Genomic DNA, 21798 nt, shown 5'->3' with positions numbered 1-21798 from the left:
TCAAAGGCTCAGAAAAACCATGAATCGAATCGTGACCAATTTACTTCCACTTGGTAAGATCTGATCTATTACTACCTAATGGGACAATCTGCCTCTGCGCCCCCGCTTCATGCATAGAAATACAGCGTATGAAACACTTCCAACATTTTATCGACCACTTAATCCATCCGATATACCATCTTTTGACATTCCCTCTCCTTCCGTCAACGCTGGCCATCTGGGTGCATACCATACGTGGCTCACAGCATTCTCAAGACGTGCACGTGGTCAAGAGGATGTGGTCCCCTTCTTCAAGCCAAGTCAAGGTTCGTCTCGAGACCTTACAGCATGAACCAAGCCGCTGCACCGGCGACGAGAACACCAGCAGCGTCCCACCTCAACTGTGGAGCGCTGCCGGGGAAGGTCGAGGGAGTGGTCACGGCGCCAGACGCAGTCCCGGTCGACCCGGCCGAGGTGGCTGCGGTCACCCAGCTGGTCAAGGTGCTTCCGGAACCGGAGCCAGCGCCAAAGGTGTATGTGGCTGATGAAGCGGAAGTGGTGCCTGTGGGTGTCACGCTTGCATGATAGGTTGTGGTGCCGTTCACAGATCCCACTGATGTCGTGCTGGTCTGCTTGGACGAGGCAGAGCCGGTGGTGGTAGCGGTGGTAGTGGCGTTGGATGTGGTCGAGTTTGAGCTGGAAGTGGAGCTGGAGCTAGCGCAAGCCTTGTTCTCGAGGCAGGAGAATTGAGTCGAGTCTTTGAAGTTTGAAAGTCAGTCATATGCTTTGAACAGTCATCTCCCAGAGCGGGACAAGACATACATTGGAATTCACCAGTGCCGTCGACAATGATCAACATGCCATATCCGGTGTCGGTGTTCTGGGTGCCAGGAGCCAGGCTGCATGGAACACTCCAGTCGAAGGACTTCTGGGCTGCCGGGATGCCTGAAGCAATCGCCGTATCTTGCGGAACGCAGTTGCTAGAGGGGCCGTGGCAGAGGACCAGGCTGACCGTCACGCCCTCGGTCGGGTGGCTCTCAGGATCCCAGGTAACTTTGAATTCTTTGCCTTGGGTAACAGACTAGTCGTACGTCCGTCAATAAGGGGTCTTGAATTACCCAACAAGATAACAACGTACCTGAGACAAATCTGGTGTGAGCAGAGGACCCCAACTGTTCGTAGTGGGCTTGGTGTATGCCTGAGCAAAGGTGGCGAGGCCAGCGGCACTGAGAGCGACGAGGAATGAATGCATATTGCTTGATCGACGGAGTGATATTCGAATTTGTTCAAATTAACACAAGATTGCGGCTGGATAGCCAAGGTCTTGGAAAAGAACCGTGTAAAAATATCTTCTTGTATAGATGAATAAGAGAATGACTTTGGAGCGAGCGAGCGACCGGGTCAAAAGAGTGACTTGAACAGAGACCTTTCAACAAGATACGAACACAGACCAGCTGAAAATCAATGCGCAAAAGACAAGGCAAATTGACAAAGTCAAAAGAGGGAATATCCGTGGCCTTATACAGCGCCCGAGTACCACTCTCAGGGTAGTACCGCGTGAAGGAGCCTATTGAGAAACGGAGCTTCTGGTCGAACTGGTACTTTGGTTCAGCTGGTCGACCTGGTTGGGTGGTGGTTTGGCTGCTCCGCCTCCGTTGCCCCCGTGTTTCATCCACTTGGGAAATTGGTTGCGCGACGTTCGAGGTCGAGCCTCCTGGAGAAAAGGGCAAAGCGCCGTCTCGAGGGGCGAACGACACATCTCAGCCGTTGTCTGGCTCCATTCAGACAGACCCTTCACCAGACTGCCATCCACGAGGTACAGTAGTAGTACAGTGCTGTGATGTAGTATTTGTGTGTTGGTGGCGGTTAGTTTAGCTGAGGCTGTTATCAGTACAGTAGAGTATACAAGTGCAGTAGATGCCAGTAGTATGGGAGAATACTGCTAGTAGTTTCTCCCTTGCTTACGGGCGGCAGGCGGCGTCAGATGAGATCCCTTTCCCAGCTGGTGAAACAGGGAGAAAGCGAGACATTGTGGTCAAGCTGTTTCTGTGAGAACACTCGGCTGACTGGCGAGGACATACTACTAGTAGTACTCTAGCTGAACAGGCTGAACAGGCTGAAAAGAAAGAAAATGCAACACAATGTTGTAGAGCTGTTCACCAGGACTTGAGAATTGGAATCCTCGGAACCCCGTGCCAGAGCCTGCAGCATGATTGGATTTCCCGGCTTACTCTCACTGCTGCGGTGGGACAGTGCCTGGGTATAGAACGCTACCTATACGCTTCGATCGGTACAACCAACCAACCCCAAGAACCCTGCGGCGTGGCACGATGCCGCAGTCGGACAACAGCGACGACTTACCTATGTAGGTGCTTACAAGTTGTCTAGTCCGACTGCATTGGACTTTTTCTTGCAATGGCCTTTTGTATAGGCCTAATATGATGCTTTCTACTCAGACAAGCCAGTCAAGCTAATTACTGATCTGATGGAGACAAACGACCGGCAGCTCAGCTCCAAAATAGCAGTGCAGTACCGGGCAAAAGGTGGCCGTAGCTCACCATGAGCCCGTCCGAATCTCATGCGAAGCCGTCCAGCTCGAGGACGCCGGCACCTCGTGCAGCGGACCTGAACAGCGACGGCCTCGTCGTGGTCAAGACGAGACATTCCCACTCCCGCGATGCGGACGAAGACGCGGTCGAGTTGCGTAGATTGCACCATCACCATCATCATCACCATCACAAGCAGCACGGCCGGCGAGGCGATAATGAGGCCGACACCGCCGAAGATGCAGAATGCGACCTGGCCACGACAAGCGACGACAGCGAGGTTGAGAACGGGAGCAAGACAGATGAAGAACACGGAATCGCATTCAAGCCGATGCGGCGCATTGGGACAGAGTCGAAAGAATACACATCGGAAGAAGAAGAGGCGGTTGTGCACAAGCTGGATCGCAAACTGGTACTCTTCCTGGGATTTCTATACATGCTCTCATTCCTGGACCGGTCCAACATCGGCAACGCGCGCATCGCAGGGCTGGAGCAGGACCTGTCTCTGACATCGTCGCAGTACGACTGGCTACTGACGGCCTTTTACATGACCTACATCGCGTTCGAGTGGATGATCCTACTGTACCGACTCGTGCCTCCACACGTCTACATATCCATGTGCGTGCTGTCATGGGGTCTGGTCGCAAGCATGCAGAGTCTGACGACGTCGTTCCGGGAACTGCTTGCCCTCCGAGCGATTTTGGGCGTCACCGAAGCAGCATTTGGTCCCGGCGTGCCCTTTTACATGACGTTTTTCTACAAGCGGTCCGAGCTGGCATACCGAGTCGGGCTACAGATTGCCGCGGCGCCGCTGGCCACCAGCTTCGCCAGTTCGCTGGCCTGGGTCATTGTGAAATTAAGTCAGAATGGACCCATTGCGCCCTGGCGCACCTTGTTCTTGGTCGAAGGGTTTCCGTCGGTCCTTGCGGCCGTCGCAGCATGGTATTATATCCCAGATTCGCCGGCCAAGGCTCGCTACTTGACACCGCGCGAGCGCAAGGTTGCTGTCTTGAGGCTTCGAGAAGAGCAGCCGAGCTCGAGTCGGTCCGACGGCCCTTCAAACCAGCCAAATCGAGTCAACTTTCATCAAGTCCTCGACACAATCCGCGATCCCAAATCTTACCTGACCGCCCTCATGTTCCTCAGCGTCAATGTCTCCTTCAGCTCTCTGCCTGTCTTCTTGCCCACCATCATCAACAGCATGTCCTTCTCGCCCCTGGCTTCTCAAGCCCTCGCCGCCCCTCCCTACCTACTCGCCTTTTTGTTCGTGCTGCTCATCGGCCGCTACAGCGACAAGATTCCCGATTCACGCTCCTTGTTTTTGATGGGCGTGGCCTTGCTCAGCGCTTTCTCGTACGCCGGAATCGCTCTTGCCGGTTACCTGCACGAGTCGCTCGGGGAGTCCGGCAGCATCACAATCCGTTATGTCGCTGTCTTTGGTGCCGCCATCGGTTTGTTTGCCTCCGTCACCTTGATCATCACTTGGACTTTGAACAATCAGGCCACCGCTACCGGAAAGGGCACCGGCCTCACCATCCTAAACATTGTCGGCCAGTGCGGTCCACTTATCGGCGTCCATGTCTTTCCCAAGAGTCAGGGTCCCTTTTACATTCAGGGAATGACAATCTGTGCCGCCTTCATGGCTCTGGGTGTTGCTGGGTTGGCGGGCATTTTGAGGCTCGTGCTTCAACGCGAGAACCGCAAAAATGGATTTTCTGCATCACCACGCGGCGGCGAGTATGAATTAGTGACCTCGGTCGGCACAGGAAGAAAGTCGGAAGAACAGGATACCCCTGACATAGGGGATCTGCGGGAGACGCTGATGGGCGGAGCCAAAAAGGCAGGCTGGGAAAGTGGTGGATTCCGCTACATGCTGTGACATCGGCTATTTTCATGCCACATACAATGATGACGAACCAAAACATATAATTTGATCAAAGTGACAGATATGAGAGATCATGCAATGCATACAACGGCAGTGAACATTATGGGTTTGTTCGAGAATTCTTAATCCGTCCAAACCCATGGGTGTTTTGAAGTAGGCGTTTCAAGCTCTGGACTTTGATATGTACACCTGTGAGATCCTAACAAGCGCAGGGTCCCTGCTGGGGGACGTGCTCGCCCATGATCCAACTTCAGTCACGACGTAGGAGGCCCCCCGATTGTTTCGAATGGTAACGGTTCGCCGAAATTCAACCACCATAATTCCATTTCTCCATTCCTCATTGCGTGTTTGGCCTACTGCTTGTGGCTGCCCGTCGAGCTACTGCTTCCTGCCGGGCTTTTATCATCTTCCGACTTCCGAGCGCCCAATTTTTGCATCTCCTCAATTGTCAGATTGGATCGGTCACCCTGGATGATTTGTTCGGTCTGGGAGGCTAGCTCGGGTTTCCATTCTCCTTTGCCAGTCTTGGCTTTCTCGACACTGTCACGCTTGTGGTGGTCGATATCTTTGTCGCGGTCTTCTCGGTCTATATATTTCCGTATTTGTTAGCCCGGCAGCCCTGAACACGACTCATCGTAATGGATTGCAGCCCAGCCCCACGATTATGTGCTTGCAGAAGAATATGGGGATGCATGCAAGAACTGCGTCTGTCACGACGATGACGACAGCTGGCTAGTTGCGGCTCAATAGAATCTCAATAAGGGGAGACATACGGACATGGTCCTCGCTCAATGCTGCACGAGCTGACGAAGTGTGGAAGGCGGCCACGGAACGCGAAGGGAAAGCTCTCCCAACCGTTCGCAGCGGGGTAACAGTACGAGCAAGATAGGACATGGCGAAGGAAGCGATCTGGTGTGGTGAGGTATGCTTGAAAGGGAGCTGCTTCTCCTGGCTATTCGACGTACGGGAGGAAGAGCAAGATTGTTTTGGTTTTATATTCACTTGCTTTGTCGACGTCGAGTGAGAAAGAAGCTGTAGGGGTTCTTAAGAAGTGGTTCCGGGGAAAAGTCGTCCTGCACCCTGGAACCCTTGCCGAGGGCCGCTACTTCCCTCGTCACCGTTGTTGTTGGGTGCTGCTGCGTTCGTTGGCCAGTGATGCGGTGCGCCTCCTGGCCTCATGACGTCGTCATGTTAACGTGACCTGGCGTCATTGAAAGCTTCTGGACCCAGCGGCTATCATTCCCGTGCTTGGACGTCTCCAGTCTCCAAAAAATAACAGTAGGTAATATTGGATTATGTGGCCTGTAATTGGCGGAAGGGGACTGGACCACAGAAACGCAGATGATTTCACGTGATTGATTACCTAACATGAGATCTGTTAAATTGACGCGCAAAAGCAGCAAGGCTCTAGCAATGCCATGATATCACTGCTATGGGACCCTCTGGCCAAAGCATGCCACTGCGGTGTGAATCCATTTGAATTTCAAGTTGTTGGTGTTTCAATTTCGAGAAGAAAGTATGTGGCTCCATTAAAGGAATGTGAATAGACGTAACTGATCGCTCAATTGCCTCGATCTATGAAAGAGAAGAGTAAAATAACTCAAAACACTTTGTGCATGCCCGGCCCATTCTTCAAAATCAGCCACTGTCAATCCCCGCGTTGCAGTCAATGGTTTGAGGAGAAAGGTATTAGTCCAAGCCTGCAACATACATCTAGAAACGCCACTGAATTATTGTACAATTGACAAAAGGCCCCTTGCTTCCCTTACTCAGGGCTTGCAGCCTCAAGCCTCGGAATGCTTCACTTGCTGAACATCCGGAGTCGCAAGACGATTCTCTTCTGGGGTACTCGTGCTGCTCTTCTCTTGTAGTTCACTTGTGTTTTCTTCTTCCTTTGGGCCCTGCTTCTCCTCGTCTTTGTTCGTCGGCTTCTTGACCGTCTTCCATTCCAGCGTGAAAATGCCCGGAAGAGCCGCGCAGGCGTAGGCCAAAGCAGCATAAAAGACTATCACAAGAGAGTCGTTGTAGACCTCGATCACCCCTGGAAGCTGCTGTTTCGGGAAGATGTTTCGCAGTTGTGTAGCCCCCGTGCTGACGACTTGATGCGGACTGATGCCTCCGAGGGTTGACAGTTTCTTGATGAGTTGACTATCCAGAATATTCTGTCCGACAGAGACAGAAATGGCTCCACCGAGCCCTTGTGCGAAGAAGACGAACGGCATGCCGGTTGGCGCGTCCGCCTTGCTCAACGCTGTCTGGGCGGCAATGTTGGTTTGTTGCAGTCCCAGACCAGTTCCAAACCCAAACAAAAATTGTGAACCTATCCACATCGGATGACGTGTATGGGGAGTGAACAGGCAAAGCAAACCTGTGCCAATCGGCATGAGAATCGTGCAGGCGATGATGGACGGGTTATAATATCCGACGCGACTGATAAAAGCCCCCGAGAGAATGGAAGCAATGACCAGGCTGAGAAGGGAGGGAAGGGTCGAGTATCCGGACGTGATTGCCGAGTCTCCTTTGATTGCCTGGAACCATATTGAAAGGTAATACACGACGAGCAAGAATGTCGATCCGAGGCAGAAGGCAATCCAAGCTGCAGATGCAACGGTTCGTTGTTTGGCGATTCGCGGCGGCACTGTACCATTGTCCTGTCTCCAGAATTGAATGGCGATGAAGGCGATAAGGAGCACACCGAAGACCACCAAAAGGGCGACCACTCGGCCACTGGACCACGCATAATCTTGGCCTCCCCATTGCAAGGCCAGGAGCAAGCAGACCATGCATGGGACAAAGACCAATGTGCCCGGGATGTCGAGGTTATTTAGCTTTTCTTTGAGTGTCAGGCCGCCGCGCGCAGGTTCTGTTTCTTCAACCACCAAGAACAGGAATACTAAGACGCAGGCTCCGATAGGCAGGTTGATGTAGAAGCACCATCTACGCGCGTGTTAGTACATTCCTACCCATCATGACGATCACGGAACATACCTCCAGGTCACACCGGTGGTAAAGGCACCGCCGAGTAAAGGTCCAGCAACCGATGCCACCCCAAATACTGCTCCAAGTAATCCCATGTAAAACGGCCGTTTTTCGAGAGGTGCCGCATACATCATGATGATCATGGAGCCATTGAAGATACCTCCCGCCCCGATACCTGAGATTGCTCTCCCCAAAATAAAAGCGAGCGAGCTTGGTGCGGCGCCGCAAACCGCCGATCCGATCTCGAACACGAAAACAAGTGTGAGAAATATCCATTTGGGAGAATAGAATGTATACATTCGTCCGAAGAAGAGCTGCAGTGCAGTCGATGGCAGTAGGAAAGCCGCATTATACTATTCCACCGTCGATTGTCAATACAGGTTAATTGGTGGCCATAAGAATTTCCACATACCCAGCCTGTATCGCCAAAACTCTGGAAGTGGTCAGTGATCTTCGGAAGGGCTGTCGCAATGATAGTCCTATCTAAAGCCACCAGGAAAATGGCAAGATAGATGCTGAGCAGGACAAGAACAAGTTTGATCCCCTTAGGATACTTGTCAGGTCGACTTGCGACTGCCTCAAGGGGGGACATGTCGACATTCACGGTGTCCTCCCCAGCGCGGTCTGAGGAAAGGTCCCTGTCCATTTCGTCTGATTGCTGTGTTGACTGTTTTTTCTTTGAAAATAACATGTTTGTTGTAGACGAAAAGAAAAGAACAAGACGGGTTTGAGAACAACTGAAAAGAAGGGTGCCTAGTGTTTGTTTGCAGGGGAAGGGAGTGAGGGTGACAACGAATACTTATGCAGTGAAAGTAAAAGATACAGACCAATCAAGCAAGGTGCTCACAATCATCATGGCCTGGAATGGAAAAGAATGGAGTCACTTCACAGAAGGCTGCGCATAAAGGGACTTTGACGGGATCAGAACTGGTCCGTCATACAGTTAAATCCGTCCGTAACGGAGGCTGTTTTGCCGTTACCGCCGTTATGGTGACGGATCCACCGCCTTGCGCCAAGAGCGAGAGGCTGTCCACCGCATTCTGACCGGGGTAGGAGAAAAAGTAAATTGGCCTGCATGTTAATCACAAGACCATCTCGCATTGATATATAGGATGGATTGTAAGGATGAAGCTAGAGGAGTTGTGAGTCGGACATAGAAAGCTGGGTGTGCTACACTGAAGTTGCGAAAGCTTAGCTGTGCTTATTTTTGCTCCAGATTCTCTAGCAGATTCGCCGGTAATTTATACTAGTGGACCCCAGCTGCAAGTTCCGTCCTTTACAGAGCGGCAACATCTGGTATCCTAAACAGGAATTATGTTAGAACGCTCCGTCTAATGGGACTTTTGAGCAGTTGCAGGTGCGCGTCCCACGTGTCTCAGGACGCGCTTAGTACCTACGCCGGCAAGTACCTCAGCACAGCACAACGGAAATCGGTCAGTCTCTGCGCACCGAACAAGACGGCATGCTGGCCTCTCCACCAAAAAGACGAAAGATAGGGAGCCCTGAACCAGACATTGATGCCACCGGGCATGCTGCGAAACCAAAACCCACTACGCCCACTAGAGCCTCGTATTTGTCGCCGACCAAAAGTTCGCTGGCACGCTCTCACCCGCACCTTCTTAATCAAGCTAAACCCCAGGGGACTTCAACATCAAGGGGAAAGAGCTTGAGGGAGGAAATATTGCACAAAGATCCCTCAGCTGCTGCACAGCATGAGACCAATGCAAACGTCCGGCCACAGGTCGATCATTCGAAGGATGGGTTAGACACGACGATAACAGCCGAAAACGAGGTCAATCACGGTGACATCACCCGCAACAAAACTACAGGGACCGTAAATACCAAACAATCTCCAGTTCAAGCCTCATCGCCTTTCAAAAACCGGAATTCGACACATCCAGACCGGCCCAACAGAGGAAAGCTCAACGACGAAACCCTACCCCCGCTGACAACGCCCGCTCTTGTACGAAGAGGAGAATCTCGACGGGTACCCGCTCACGCCCCGAGCCATGAGCCCGAACTGCCGCCGACACCGGTGCAACTGGGTCTGAGTCCTGCCCCAGACAAGCCCCGGGGGTTGACGTCAAGTAGCAGTCCTAGAAGATCCTTGACAGGCAGTGGGAAGAGCAGGCGGAGGACTAGAGGCTCGCTCGTTACAAGCAGTCCCCTGAAGCCAAAAGCACGACCGCCGGCAGTCGCCCGAAATGAAGGTTCATCCGATGAACACGACGAGGTCGCCGAGGCGCAAGAGAGTGAAATTGACCTACGACATGAGGGGGACATATCAATTGAGGTCAAAGAAAGACAATCTAGTCTTCGCTCGTTGAGGGAGAAATTACAGCAGCTCAGAACCGGGAATGACTTATTGGAGACCTTGATTGAGCATGGCGGAGATTTAAGCACCGGGGATGTCTCGATTCTGGAGGAGTCCTATCTTGACGGAATACCACAGGAAGACGATCTGCGCTTTCCTAAGGACATGACCATAACACATCTTACATTGTTTGCCCCAGGTAACCTGCAACTGCACAGTCGCACAGAACTCCGTCAAGAGGATGGTCGCCCCAAAGCTGTCCACTATCTGACTGTCACAGCACCCCCTCCATGGCTCCCTGATGTCTTTTCTTTCAGCTTTGAAGTCGTTGTCGACACCGAAAACGTCGCGGTCGAGCACTTGCAGCTGTTGGGAAGGAGCGAGAAGCGAGGACCAAGTTCTACGATGACCAGCATTTCCCAATGGCTGTCTGCTCGGCTGGAGAATCCTCTCCATCGTCGCGACGTTGGTGGGTTGATTTGGGCCATAGGGAAATATTTTGGCGTCATGGTCGAGCGGGCCAAGGTCTTTCGGCGCCTGGACACCTTCTACAAGTCGCTCGACACGGAAAATCCGGACAACATTCAGCAGGACGAAGCCGAAGAGCTTAGTCAGGACGACACCGTTGACTTGAGTCGGTGGATGCACAAGAGCCAGCTACAACTTCCTGTAGCCGCCCGGAGCGTCGGGACAGGCAGGCCACCGTGCAAACCGAGTATCATGTTAGTATGGGACATTGAGCTTGACTGGACTGGGTCCATAACATCCTTCCCTTCCATATCTGTGGGCGGAGTCTCCACAAAGGCTGAGGCAAGGTTGAAGGATGTCTTTTCCAGTTTGCTTCCCTTGAAAGGCGTTACTAGCGCCGTCGATGGTGTTTGGAAACTCGCACACGGTGATTATGAGAACCAGGAGCTTCTGAAAAAAACTGCAGGCAAGACACCGGCGGCCTGACTGGTCGCTTGTTCCTACGAATGCTGATGAGAATATGAATGTATAACTTGAGGCGTATCGAGCGAGCGAACGAGAGCGAAATGATAGCACACAGATAATGCATTGACGAGCCCGGGCAGATGTTGTACGCTACTGCTTACATGGAACCTCAGCTTGCAGACAAGAGAATCGCATACAAGCTTGATGTACCCCAGGGGATCTGTCATAACACCAAGTTTCTGAAAGCCCACTTCTTGCATATGAATTTTCATTTTCATTGGTATCGCCTTGTTGAGAATTCCGTCAATGGCCTGGATGAGACGACATGACGATTATCCTCGAAACCCGTTGAGCTTATCATCGGGCCGAACCATAGCACAACCGTCACCGCTTGTAAGTGCTTTGATTTCCCATGCCATGCACCTCGTCCACAGGCATGGATTCACAGGCTCCAGAAGGCGTGAGAAAAGACAAATGCCCTCGAGGCACTGTGGCTGCCAGGGGGGAGCACAAGCCCTTTCAGTTGCTCATCACCATTGTTTTTCGGTTGCAATCATCCCTACACAACTCCCGTTCTTTTCGAAATGTCAAGCGTCTATTTCTTCTTGGCCTCCTCAGCATCGGCCTTGGCCTTGGCTCTCTTCGCCCGGACACCGAGCAATCTGGCATCAGATCTGGCGATTCTCAACTTGCGGTAAGCGTTCTCCTCGCCCTTGGGGAGGTCACCCTTGCTGATCTCGGAGAAGCCGTGCTTCAAGCCAACACCGCTGTCGATCGGGATGGCGGTGGAGACCTTCTTGATGGTCTTGCTCTCATCTTCGGCCAGCTTAACCTCTTCGGCGGAGCTGTCGAGTTTCTTGTGTTGACCAGATTTGCGCGGGAACAGGATCAAGCGAGCCTTGTAGGCCTGGAGGCGGGCAACGTTGGTGGCGAGCGATTCTTGGGAGGTGTTTTGGCGGCGGTGGTCAACGGCGATACCGATCGTGGGAGCGAGCTTGCGCGGGATACCGGCTTCCTGTAGAACCAGAAAAGAAAACTCGAATTAGTAACTTGTTCTTTCCAATTGTACGTGTGTAGGCCATATTCCATGATCGCAACTCTTTCCAGCCCGCATGTTCAATTCGAGGTCGGTTTCCTAGTTGAAAGAGGGCAACGTCTTTTTCTTCCTTGATCACACAAAAGCCCTTGCTCTCTCATCTGTTGTGACTTGCGAACCTCCCACCCCTTCTCTTTAATCCAATGTGCGGCATGCAGGAGAAAAAACAGGTCGTTTTAATCATACCTTCAACTCAACCAAGGTGAAACCCCGGCCAGCTCTCGCACGGCGGTTGTATTTGACGGTAGGGCATCGGACGACGGGTCTGAGTTTGTCGACGGGTCGGGGAGCGACGGCGGCGGCCTTGGACAGACGAGCAGCCCGTCTTCGAGACTTGCGGCCGGCCTGGTCGAAGTGGACGCGAACCCGGCGTTGCCAGTCCTTGCGGAAGTGGTTGTTGGGCAGCTGCTGGTTGTGTTTGATCGCCATCTTGATCTCCCTGACGATGTGCTCTGCTCACAACCCTGGAGACTGGTGTTGTCGAAAGAAAGAAATCGAGGTTTTGGTCGGCAAAGGTCGTGCGGTGTTGCAGAGGCACTGGCGCAGCCGCTTGAGACTTTCGCTGGGCCCGTTGTGCAATTCCGAGGCTTGGCACTCAAAGTTCTGCCAAGATTGTGCCCTAGTCATGTGACTGCAAGTCTCCAGTCGCAATCCCATCCCAGCCTCGCGGCGCCAGCCTTGTCTCTATTTGCAGCCATTCCGTGCACCTTCAGGTACGTGCTGTAGGGTTGAACAATATTGCATTTACTGTGCCCCTGTTTCCCAGCCGTTCGTGCCCTACTAGTACTCCCACCTACAATTACAATGTTGTACAAAATTGCACAATATGTTTCTTTTGAAGATGAGAAATTTCTTTGTTCACTCATATGACTGAGCTTGAGCGAGTATCATAATCAATACATCCTGCCACAGGGCCATCCTGGCCTCAAAACTCTGCACAACGCCAAAAAACTGAATGGGGTATCGTTACAACCATATTGTGAAAAATGTTCAGATTCCTCGCTGGAACCAGCGGTTTCACTGACTCCAAGATTCAATACCAAGGCCAACACCTTGAGATATCTTCGCCTTTTTCGCTTTGATATCGGATTCTCCAAAACTTGCTCCACGTTTCCTCGTCTGGGTAGACTTCTTTATCGGACCGAACAATTTGGTCTGAAGGAGATTACTTGAACGCTCAGCGTTCTGTGACAGTCTCAAGCTCTCCTGGTTCCCGGGATTTCTGCGTAGCATGTCACTCGCCAAGGAACTGGCCTGCGATTCTGGAATGTTGTCGCCGTCCCCGTCTTCGGCATCGGAAATGGATATGGTACTGTCGCGGTCATTACGATCTCTTTCTTCCGACTCCCTTGTGAAACGAGAGGCAGGAGCAGATAGCGGGACCGCTGACTCAGGGTAGCCTTCATGCGTAGTAGGCCGCGTCTGAGCTGGTGTATGGTGCAAGGATGATAATGAATGCGCGCCACGGGTGTGACCATGCTTGAATTTGGATGTATGGGATTTGGTCGGAGTAGAAGGGACACTGGCACTTTCTTGGCTCAGGACCTGATCCGCAGCAAGTAGTGCAGCAATATTGGCATGGTTTGGGGCAGACTCGGGGAACCGCGGGACGACTTTCCGCTGCGGCGTAGTAAGGGTGTCGCGAGGCGTCGTATAGGACGGGGACATGCTTTTGAGGCGGCTGAAGTGCTCCCTGTTTTCGCGAATACGTCTCTTCAGACGATCGTTCTCTTCTTTCAACAAGTCACACTTGTCTTTCTCCGCCTCCAACAACTTTCTCACTCGCGCAAGCTCCTCCTCAGCCTCATCCCGCTCCTCCTCCAACACCTTGCACGTCCGAGTTAACGCTTCAACCTGTGGCGACGGGGATGATTGCAGATGCGGGCGGTATATGGAATTTGTATTTCTGTTGCGATGGTCGGCGGCTTGAAGTACCTCGACCTCTCTGCGTGTCATTTGATGTTCCACCTCAGCACGTTGCGCTGCTTCCTCGGACTCCATGGTTAACAGGCTGTGCTGCAACTTAAAATGCGCCGCAGACGTTCTTGCTTCTTGGACGGCTGCCACTAACTCCCGCGCCATATTTCTCAATTCCTCAATGTCGGCTTTGGATATGGCGTCCGGAGTAGGCAAAGCATGTAGAACGTTTGCTCTCACGGTGGTGGGCGGTGAAGCAAGCAAGGCACCACCGGAACCAACACCCATGCGGTTTATTGTATGAAATCGAGGCGGTTGTGTCGAAGGCGGCGGAGTCATGCTGGAAGACATTGCTCGAGGAGAACTGTAGGCCGATTTGCTCATACTATCTGCAGACCGAGTGCGCCCAGGAGGCGGAGGTGTTGAGGGAATGACATTGTCCTCGGCCGACATATCTCTCTGTGATTCTGCCATACCAACAAATTGCGATCGCAAAGAAGAGAAGATGTTCGAGTGCGAATATTTCACTATTTAGAGCTGCGAGGGCCTGATGCGAAGGACGGTTTACGACAGTCAAGATCGGCGCTGGATTGATCTGTCACTCGGGACGGTATCGATAAAGGGTGGAGTTGAGGGACGCAGGCGGAAAGGTGACAAGATGATGACGGGTTACGGTCGAGCCGCCAAATGGCACATTGTCGTGTTGAGGGATGATGTCTGTGAACCAAACTCGCGGTTGAAGGATAAATGGAATAATACATGCAACAAGCTGGCAGAGTATAATTCACAGGCTGGTAGAGGTGGATACCAGTATGGCAATAGTAGACGTTGTCATTGAGGTGTAGAGAGGAGAAGTCGAGAGGCTGGGGGCAGCCAGACTGCTTGACTCAGGCTCTACTAGGACACTGGAGACGACTAGAAGCACTAGTGGTGCTTGAAACTGACCCAAGCGACCCATAACATGGCAAAAGGCACACTAGTAGCAATAGTGTCTGTTAAGTCATGTGGGTGCAAAGTGGGCGTGTACCACCGGGGCGTTTATCTCAGGCACTGCACCTGTAGGGTAGGCGGGCCTGGAGCGCAATAATAACCCCTATTGTACGCCTAAGCCCAGCACGCTGGGGCCCGGTTCGTTATGGCATCGGCAGTGGCCCGTTATCCGGAGAGGATTTAGGCTTGCTAGTAGGCACTGTTGTCCAGTGCTAGGAGGTGTCAACGAAAACTCCGAATCTACCCTCACGGAGATCATTCGTTATGCACTGGATAGTGATGTTTGTTTATTGCTAGTTACAGTCGTTTGACACTTTAACTCACGTCGACTCTCACCGGCTGCCGGTCGCTTGGACAACCAGTCGATCACTGCAGCTCGCTTCGAGTTTTGTTTGTTCCCGCTTCTTGATGACCCTGAGGGACTTTTGATCCTCCCATCGTCCACTCTCCGCCTTTCGACTTGATAGCTTGCTAGTAAACAATCCACGACCTGTCAACACGTCCGTTCGGTTCACAATCGAGCTGGGCTGGTTGAGCTCGGACCGCATCCCTCTGTCGCTCTCTGATTGACATATACCTGTGCAGGGGGAAGTTAACCAGGCTCTCAATGTTCGGTAACCCAATGGATTAATTGTTTTCCTATGGATCTCATGCAGCAAGAGAGAATTACCAAACGTATAATCTGATCCATACGTGTACCGTCTGCTTGCTCTGATAACAGAGCAAATATGGACCACGAACAGGGATCTCGCATTCCTCATGGTGCTCGTGGCAGCATACCTCGTCTGTCGCGGCTCCCTATGCCACGTGCAATCGCCTCCAGCGACAACCTGAGACTTACCGTTCGAACGCAAGCGGTACCAGGAGCCCGCCAACATGAACTGCGGAATATCTCTCACCTCCCACGGCCCTCGGGGGTCAGCGACCCCTTGGGAGAGACATTCAATCGATCCATCCGTTCAAGGTATGGTTGGAGCGATAATAATGGAACCCAGAGACATGTATCTCCGGTCAGAGAGGCCCTTCGCGAAACGCAGTCCACCTCTCTTGAGAGGACACCTCCCAAGCCACTCATTGAACCTCCTATCCATGACAACGGTGACGAGAATCCAAGCAGGAAGGATGAGGGCATGCAATTACACAAGGAGAAGCGCAGACCTCGACCTTCTTTGTCGGAGAGGACGATGGAGACACTTGCGCAGGTTTCTCCCTGCCCATCTCCCCAGCGAAGGACGAGTCTATCGGTACACGACGGCAAGATGCCTCCACCGTTACGCCCAGCGTCGACTCTCAAGGAATCTCGCCCATCCTCTCCGGCAGCATCTCGCCCAATATCACCAACAAGAAAACCATTCAGACCTCCGGGGAGAATCTCACCCACCAAAGACAAATCAGCTCTTCCCCCTGTCATCTCTCCGGATGAGATTTATACCCCACCCAGGGCTTTCGTAAGAGGCCAGCACACAATGACCGAGAAGCCTCTGAGACCGCCAAGAAGGTCCATCAGCTCTGTTTTCGAAGCTCAGTCGCAGGATACTGTCGAAAACCCCCCTATCAAAGTCTCTGCCCAAACAGTGAAAGTCAGGCCACACCCTGGAAGCAAAACACTCAACTCCCAGAATCCATTGTCTTCCATCTTCCGAGACCCTTCAACAGATACACTAGGTCACACCAAGGCTAAGGCACCCATTGACAACGACCGCGGACGACTTCTCAAGTCACGGTCAACTGGGAAGACTGTGGCTCCCTCAGCTTCATCTTCAGCACGTTCCAAGACCTTGAAGCCTACGACAGATAGACAGCCGGCCCAGAGCGTGTCGGCAGTCCCAAGCCCGGAGGCTACCAGCTCGCCGAAGTCTTCCGCCGCTTTACGGCAAGCAGTTGCCTCTGCCAAAGCTGCTAGGAGAAAGGCCGCAACTGGCGGGTTATCTAATCCCGTACCAGTTTCAGAGACTCCGGTGTTTATGTCGCCATGGAGCATGGATGGATTAATCATGGCCGGTGACAACAAGACCTTGCTGCGAACTCGAATTCAGCAAGCTGCGACCACCGGCAAATTGGACATTGTGGGGATGAACTTGAAACGTCTGCCGGCAGAAGTGAAGGATATGTATAATGCGGAAAACAGCACGATTAACTGGTCTGAGATGGTAGATTTAGTGAGACTGGTTGCCGCGGACAATGAGATTGAGGAGCTGGAGGACCATTTCTTCCCTGACTATACTGCAGCCGAGCTGGAGGATGATGACGAAAAAAGCAATCAATTCGGCGGCCTCGAGACGATCGACCTGCATAGAAACAAACTCCAGCAGCTACCTATCGGCATCAGACGGCTGGAGAGATTACAAACGCTGAATCTGAACAGCAACAGGTTCACCAACGACGTCATCGACATTGTCAGTCAAATTCCCGGGCTGAGAGAACTCAGGCTCGGTGAGAATGTCCTAAATGGTGCATTGAATTTGCGGGCTGGCCGCTTCGAGCATCTCCAGGTACTCGATTTGCACAGCAATAGGATCGAGCGCATTGATGAAGAAGGGCTTGCTCGACTCAAAAATCTTAAGGTCCTAGATATTTCCCACAACAAGCTCACAACGCTTCCTTGGGATATTCTATCGACGCTACCGCTGACAGAACTGAATGGGTCAAAGAATCAATTATCCGGAACACTGTTTGGAGGTCAGACTTCCCTTCACGCATTACGCAGGTTGGATGTTTCTTATAACAGACTTGATGGAGTGTCTGATGTGGAGCTTGATCTGCCTGAGCTTCGCTCGCTTGTTCTGGACGGAAACAAAATAACTCGCCTACCCGACTTGACCAAATGCAAGGAGCTGCAGATACTCAGAGCAGCAGAGAATCAATTGGAGGACATACCTCCTTCGCTCGTGCATTTGCAAACTCTAAAGAGCGGCGACTTTAGCCACAACAACATTCGGCTTGTTGACACCGGAATAGCGAGGTTGGCAAACCTTTCAAGCCTCAATTTGGCGGCCAATCCTCTCCGAGAGAGGAAGTACCTCACGATGACGACAATGGAGCTCAAGAATGATCTCGAGCGGAAACTGGCTTCTGATCAGACGGATTCAGAGGCTCTGCGTCCTCAGAATGGGGTATCTGGTACCCACCGATATCAGCCTGCTGGTGGTATACTGGATTTATCCTCCCAGTCCCTTACTGTCGTCCAGCTGCAGGAGGTCGATCTAAGCCACACAGACGTCCCGATACACACCTTGAAACTTTCTAACAACGACCTCTCCGAGTTTCCAGTCACACTTCTCTCTCATCCGGCTCTCAAATACTCCTTGCGGTCTCTGGACCTCAGCCATAACCCACTCCAATCCATAAATTATTTGGGTTGCGAGCTCTTCCTTCCTAATCTCAAGTCTTTGTTCATTGTGAGCACAGGGCTCACCTCACTCGACGCCTTAACAACCCATTTGAAAGCGCCCTGCCTGACAGAACTGAACATTTCATGCCACCGACTGACAGGTAAGGTGCCATGGGTGCGTGCATGGTGGCCGAGCTGCCATACCTTACTCGCGACCGACAACTGGTTCACCAGTGTCGAAGTCGAGGGAGTCCGAGGTCTTGAGGTTCTGGACATACGGAACAACGAAATTGATAGTCTACCACCGAAGCTAGGATTGCTCGGGAACCTTCCGGGCACCACAAATTCGGGGGGAAAACTCAGAGTCTTGGAAGTCAGCGGCAACAAGTTCCGTGTCCCAAGGCAGTCGGTCATTGAAAAGGGAAGCGAGGCAATTCTGAGAGATCTGAGGCGCATGATACCTGAGCAAGAAGTGCCAGATGAATGGAAAGACGCTGTTTGAAAAGTCCTTCGCGCTTTGGGTGCCGCTCGTGGCAGATGCCTTCTTCACTTTTGTTGAAGCGATTAAGCAAGCGGCTGCATTGATATATGTACAGATCCCATTGACTTTTGTTTTACTGGGCTTGTCACGGGGTTTGGGCATGGATTTGTACAGCAAGATCTTCTGGTGATCATGACCATTCACTCAACCCTATGTATTACTATTATATTGTCTTACTGAGGCCAATGTCGGTATGTTTTGTATGAGTAGATTGACCCAAAAACATTTACACAATGTTTCAAATCAAAAGCCAAAACAGAACTTGAGATTTTAATCTCATTATCTAGCATGTACGTAGGATAAATAACAGCTGTCTCAATAAGAGCACGTGGATAAGATGCTGAGAGACACGAGGCTGAACTTGAATCGGAGAACATGCAAGGCTGTGAAAACCGGACTGTCACTGCGGGCGGTGAAGCCGGGCAATATTTTTGTCCCGTTTGTTGATCGCATTCGAGTCGTCGCATCCGAACGACGTGCAACTTACTTCTCAATACCTAGTATCTGCAGGATCACGGACAGGACAGCAACGCTGCTAGATATTCAACGGTCTCCTCTATACAATGTCCAGTATGACTAGGCTTCCCGCGACTCAAGATTTCCCTTTGACTAACAAAACAATGGCAGGCCAGTTCGCAGTGTCCGACGTCCCCGCCGATGCGATATCCGCGCTGAGGTTTTCACCACACTCAAATTCGTTGCGGTTTGCCGTCTCGTCGTGGGACAGGAATGTGTATTTGTACGAACTGTCTGAAGGCAAGGTGTGCACACAACTAGCAAAATTTGAGCATCGAGCGCCAGTGCTGGACGTGTGCTTTGGGAAAGACGACAATGAGATCTACACCGCATGCCTAGATTGGGATGTTCGACGGTGCGTACACATACACCAGGCTCCAGGAGAGTTCTGTCTGAGGCTAACCAACATGACAGAATCGATGTGGCTACGGCAACTCAAACGGTATTAAGCACGCACGACAACGGCGTGCGATCGGTCGTCTACAGCAAGGAACATTCGCTGGTCATCTCGGCAGCATGGGACTCGACGATTCACATCCATCCGGGCGGCGACGGAGCCGAGTGGTCGACGGCGACGATCAATCTACCTTTCAAGCCCTTTTCGCTCGCGGTGTCGCCTTCGAAGCTCGTTGTCGCAATGGCCAACCGTGCCCTACACATCTACGAGTTGAAGACGCTGGCAAGCGAATGCAAGAGCTCGACCAACTCGCTGCAGAATAGACTGGACATTGAACCCTGGCAGCGGCGGGAGAGTAGTCTCAAGTTCATGACGAGGGCGGTGGACTGTATGCCCAACGACGAGGGCTATGCGTCGTCCAGCATTGAGGGCCGTGTCGCGGTCGAATGGTTCGATCCGTCCAACGAGTCGCAGGCGCGCAAATACGCTTTCAAATGCCATCGCCAGCCCGTGGACGATGTCGATGTCGTTTATCCTGTCAACGCGCTTGCATTTCATCCTATTCACGGCACTTTCGCCACCGGCGGTGGAGACGGAGTCGTGGCCATCTGGGACGCCATTGCGAAACGAAGAATCCGCATCTACCCTAAGTTGCCGTCGAGTGTCGCGGCCGTTTCGTTCAGCTCGAATGGGAAATACCTCGCCACTGCAATCAGCCCGGGATTCGAGGACGGGAAGGACGAAATCACAGAGGGTACGGTCGGGATCTACATTCGTGAACTGGGCGAGAACGAAGTCAAGAGAAAGGCAAAGTGAAAAGCCAACGTATTCGCCAAAAAAAATCAAAAAAGGTCTATTCAATCCGAGGGTACGACCATGTCTAACAATTGCCAGCCGGAGCAGCCTCTGCTTCAGCCGAGTGCACCGGGATCAACGGAGGGTATCTGGCGACAATGGAGTGGCGCTTCTCTCGGGCTCGTCGCAGGGCCACAGTGCCGTCAGCCATGCCGAAGTAGCACGCAACGGGTCGCTGGCCTCCAACGACTCCCGCCCTCAAGGCCTCGGGCCCGGTTGGTCCGCAGAAAAGACCAACAGCAAGTACACCGTTGATATCCTTGATGGCCCTGGCGAGCTGTTCCACCTCCCAGTAGCCGCCTTCGCCGTTGCCGAGTTTGGTTTCTGTCAGATCGTCGGCTATCAGAAGCGGGTGTGGGAATGGCGCATCCACAATGAAGAAGTCCTGGTCGGTCTTGACTGGACCTGCTTTGAGCATGTGTCCTTCGCGGATCTTGGGGCCTATGCCGGTGGGACTTCGGCTTCCTAGCATCCGCAGTCGTTTCATCACTTGCCGGGCAGCCTTGGGCTCGACTTCTATAGGCACGGTCGGCCACTTTGTGACCAGACGCGGTTGGAGTTTTCGATAGTCTGTCTCACAGTGTTAGCAAAGGAACCCCTTCCCTTTTTCGCCGGTACAGTCAAGAGAACATACCGGCAACACAAATGAATTGCTTTGCGCGCATAGCCACAAGTTTTTCTTGGTAGAGGCAAGCGCCCCCTCCTTTGATGCAGTTCAGTTCTTCGTCCACTTCGTCTGCGCCGTCAAAGGCAATATCAATCATCGCATCGTCCGGAAGTGCATCAAACTCGATGGGAACCAAGCCAGCAGTTATGATCAGTTGCTTTGACTGGTAACCCGTCGGCACAAATCCCACTCTAGAAAGGTCCGTCCCCAAGTTCTTGATCGCTTCAACCACGTAGACAATGGTCGTTCCCGAACCGATACCCACGAAGCGAGGGTTCTCGGGGAAATGGTTTCGCACAGCTTCGATGGCCGCCGCTTGTTTCGCAGCTTCGATTTCGGCCATTTTGTCGGCAAGCACGGCGCTCGACTGGAAGTGCCTTTTAGGTAGAGGTGAAGTTTGCGCGGTCCTGAATAATAGAGGACTACGTCGCACAGGCTGGGATATATGTGAAGGGGCGCGGCTCAATCTAACTTTGAAGAATTGTTAGCTGCGGGTGTGGCATGACGAGAAGCATGGGCGGGCGTCCGGAGACTCACATGCACAGCCTAGAGTGGACCTTAGATTCATGTATAGCCGCAGATAAAACGACAAGCAACCTACATACGTGAAATCCCAGAGCGATCGCCTAGCTGGAGACACCTGAGGATGGAGATGTTGTCGTCTCCAGAGCAGGGTTCTTCGAGGTAGGAAACCCAGCGTGATGGCTTCAATGGTTGAGGAGTGAATTGAGCCTCTTTTTTTCATCCCGCTGGGATCGCAATTCTTAGCATGCAGATAGCGGGACAAAATGCGCAAATCCAGAATGACGTCGACCGCTCAACCTTCCTTTCCTGACAAATTCTAGTAGTATT

General features: G+C 52.3%; 10 protein-coding genes across 10 annotated transcripts; 4 read left to right on the top strand and 6 right to left on the bottom strand.

Moving 5' to 3' along the window:
- Positions 1–320: 320 nt before the first annotated feature.
- On the bottom strand, positions 321–1231 carry HMPREF1120_01136 (lysophospholipase; the record flags this gene model as incomplete). The annotated part of the gene is made up of 3 exons (XM_009155147.1): positions 321–736; positions 802–1060; positions 1118–1231. The coding sequence occupies 3 exons, from the start codon at positions 1229–1231 to the stop codon at positions 321–323; spliced, it is 789 nt and encodes a 262-aa protein (XP_009153395.1).
- An 808-nt stretch (positions 1232–2039) lies between these two features.
- On the top strand, positions 2040–4720 carry HMPREF1120_01135 (retrograde regulation protein 2). The gene has a single exon (XM_009155146.1). The coding sequence runs from the start codon at positions 2539–2541 to the stop codon at positions 4402–4404; it is 1866 nt and encodes a 621-aa protein (XP_009153394.1). The 5' UTR covers positions 2040–2538; the 3' UTR covers positions 4405–4720.
- Positions 4721–4741: 21 nt separating this feature from the next.
- Positions 4742–5304, bottom strand: HMPREF1120_01134 (uncharacterized protein; the record flags this gene model as incomplete). The annotated part of the gene is made up of 2 exons (XM_009155145.1): positions 4742–4996; positions 5184–5304. 2 exons carry the CDS (start codon positions 5302–5304, stop codon positions 4764–4766), a joined length of 354 nt encoding a protein of 117 aa, XP_009153393.1. The 3' UTR covers positions 4742–4763.
- Positions 5305–6194: 890 nt separating this feature from the next.
- Positions 6195–8035, bottom strand: HMPREF1120_01133 (uncharacterized protein; the record flags this gene model as incomplete). Its single annotated transcript, XM_009155144.1, has 3 exons — positions 6195–7347; positions 7399–7742; positions 7802–8035. The coding sequence occupies 3 exons, from the start codon at positions 8033–8035 to the stop codon at positions 6195–6197; spliced, it is 1731 nt and encodes a 576-aa protein (XP_009153392.1).
- Positions 8036–8483: 448 nt separating this feature from the next.
- HMPREF1120_01132 (uncharacterized protein) lies at positions 8484–11712 on the top strand. The gene is made up of 3 exons (XM_009155143.1): positions 8484–8554; positions 8606–11330; positions 11383–11712. Exon 2 carries the CDS (start codon positions 8852–8854, stop codon positions 10655–10657), a length of 1806 nt encoding a protein of 601 aa, XP_009153391.1. The 5' UTR covers positions 8484–8554; positions 8606–8851; the 3' UTR covers positions 10658–11330; positions 11383–11712.
- HMPREF1120_01131 (50S ribosomal protein L13e) lies at positions 11232–12161 on the bottom strand (the record flags this gene model as incomplete). Its single annotated transcript, XM_009155142.1, has 2 exons — positions 11232–11651; positions 11919–12161. 2 exons carry the CDS (start codon positions 12159–12161, stop codon positions 11232–11234), a joined length of 663 nt encoding a protein of 220 aa, XP_009153390.1.
- Positions 12162–12749: 588 nt separating this feature from the next.
- HMPREF1120_01130 (uncharacterized protein) lies at positions 12750–13988 on the bottom strand (the record flags this gene model as incomplete). Its single annotated transcript, XM_009155141.1, has 1 exon — positions 12750–13988. The coding sequence occupies one exon, from the start codon at positions 13986–13988 to the stop codon at positions 12750–12752; it is 1239 nt and encodes a 412-aa protein (XP_009153389.1).
- A 763-nt stretch (positions 13989–14751) lies between these two features.
- Positions 14752–18841, top strand: HMPREF1120_01129 (uncharacterized protein). Its single transcript, XM_009155140.1, has one exon. It carries the CDS (start codon positions 15368–15370, stop codon positions 18470–18472), a length of 3105 nt encoding a protein of 1034 aa, XP_009153388.1. The 5' UTR covers positions 14752–15367; the 3' UTR covers positions 18473–18841.
- Positions 18842–18957: 116 nt separating this feature from the next.
- Positions 18958–21562, top strand: HMPREF1120_01127 (cell cycle arrest protein BUB3). Its single transcript, XM_009155138.1, has 3 exons — positions 18958–19081; positions 19139–19382; positions 19442–21562. Exons 1-3 carry the CDS (start codon positions 19075–19077, stop codon positions 20238–20240), a joined length of 1050 nt encoding a protein of 349 aa, XP_009153386.1. The 5' UTR covers positions 18958–19074; the 3' UTR covers positions 20241–21562.
- HMPREF1120_01128 (ribose 5-phosphate isomerase A) lies at positions 20305–21289 on the bottom strand (the record flags this gene model as incomplete). Its single annotated transcript, XM_009155139.1, has 2 exons — positions 20305–20849; positions 20914–21289. The coding sequence occupies 2 exons, from the start codon at positions 21287–21289 to the stop codon at positions 20305–20307; spliced, it is 921 nt and encodes a 306-aa protein (XP_009153387.1).
- Positions 21563–21798: the final 236 nt, after the last annotated feature.

Source organism: Exophiala dermatitidis (genome assembly GCF_000230625.1).
Source record: "Exophiala dermatitidis NIH/UT8656 unplaced genomic scaffold supercont1.1, whole genome shotgun sequence".
In the NCBI taxonomy this organism is placed as follows: domain Eukaryota; kingdom Fungi; phylum Ascomycota; class Eurotiomycetes; order Chaetothyriales; family Herpotrichiellaceae; genus Exophiala; species Exophiala dermatitidis.
The sequence above is the reverse complement of the archived record's forward strand: the minus strand, read 5'-3'. Positions and strand labels throughout refer to the sequence as shown.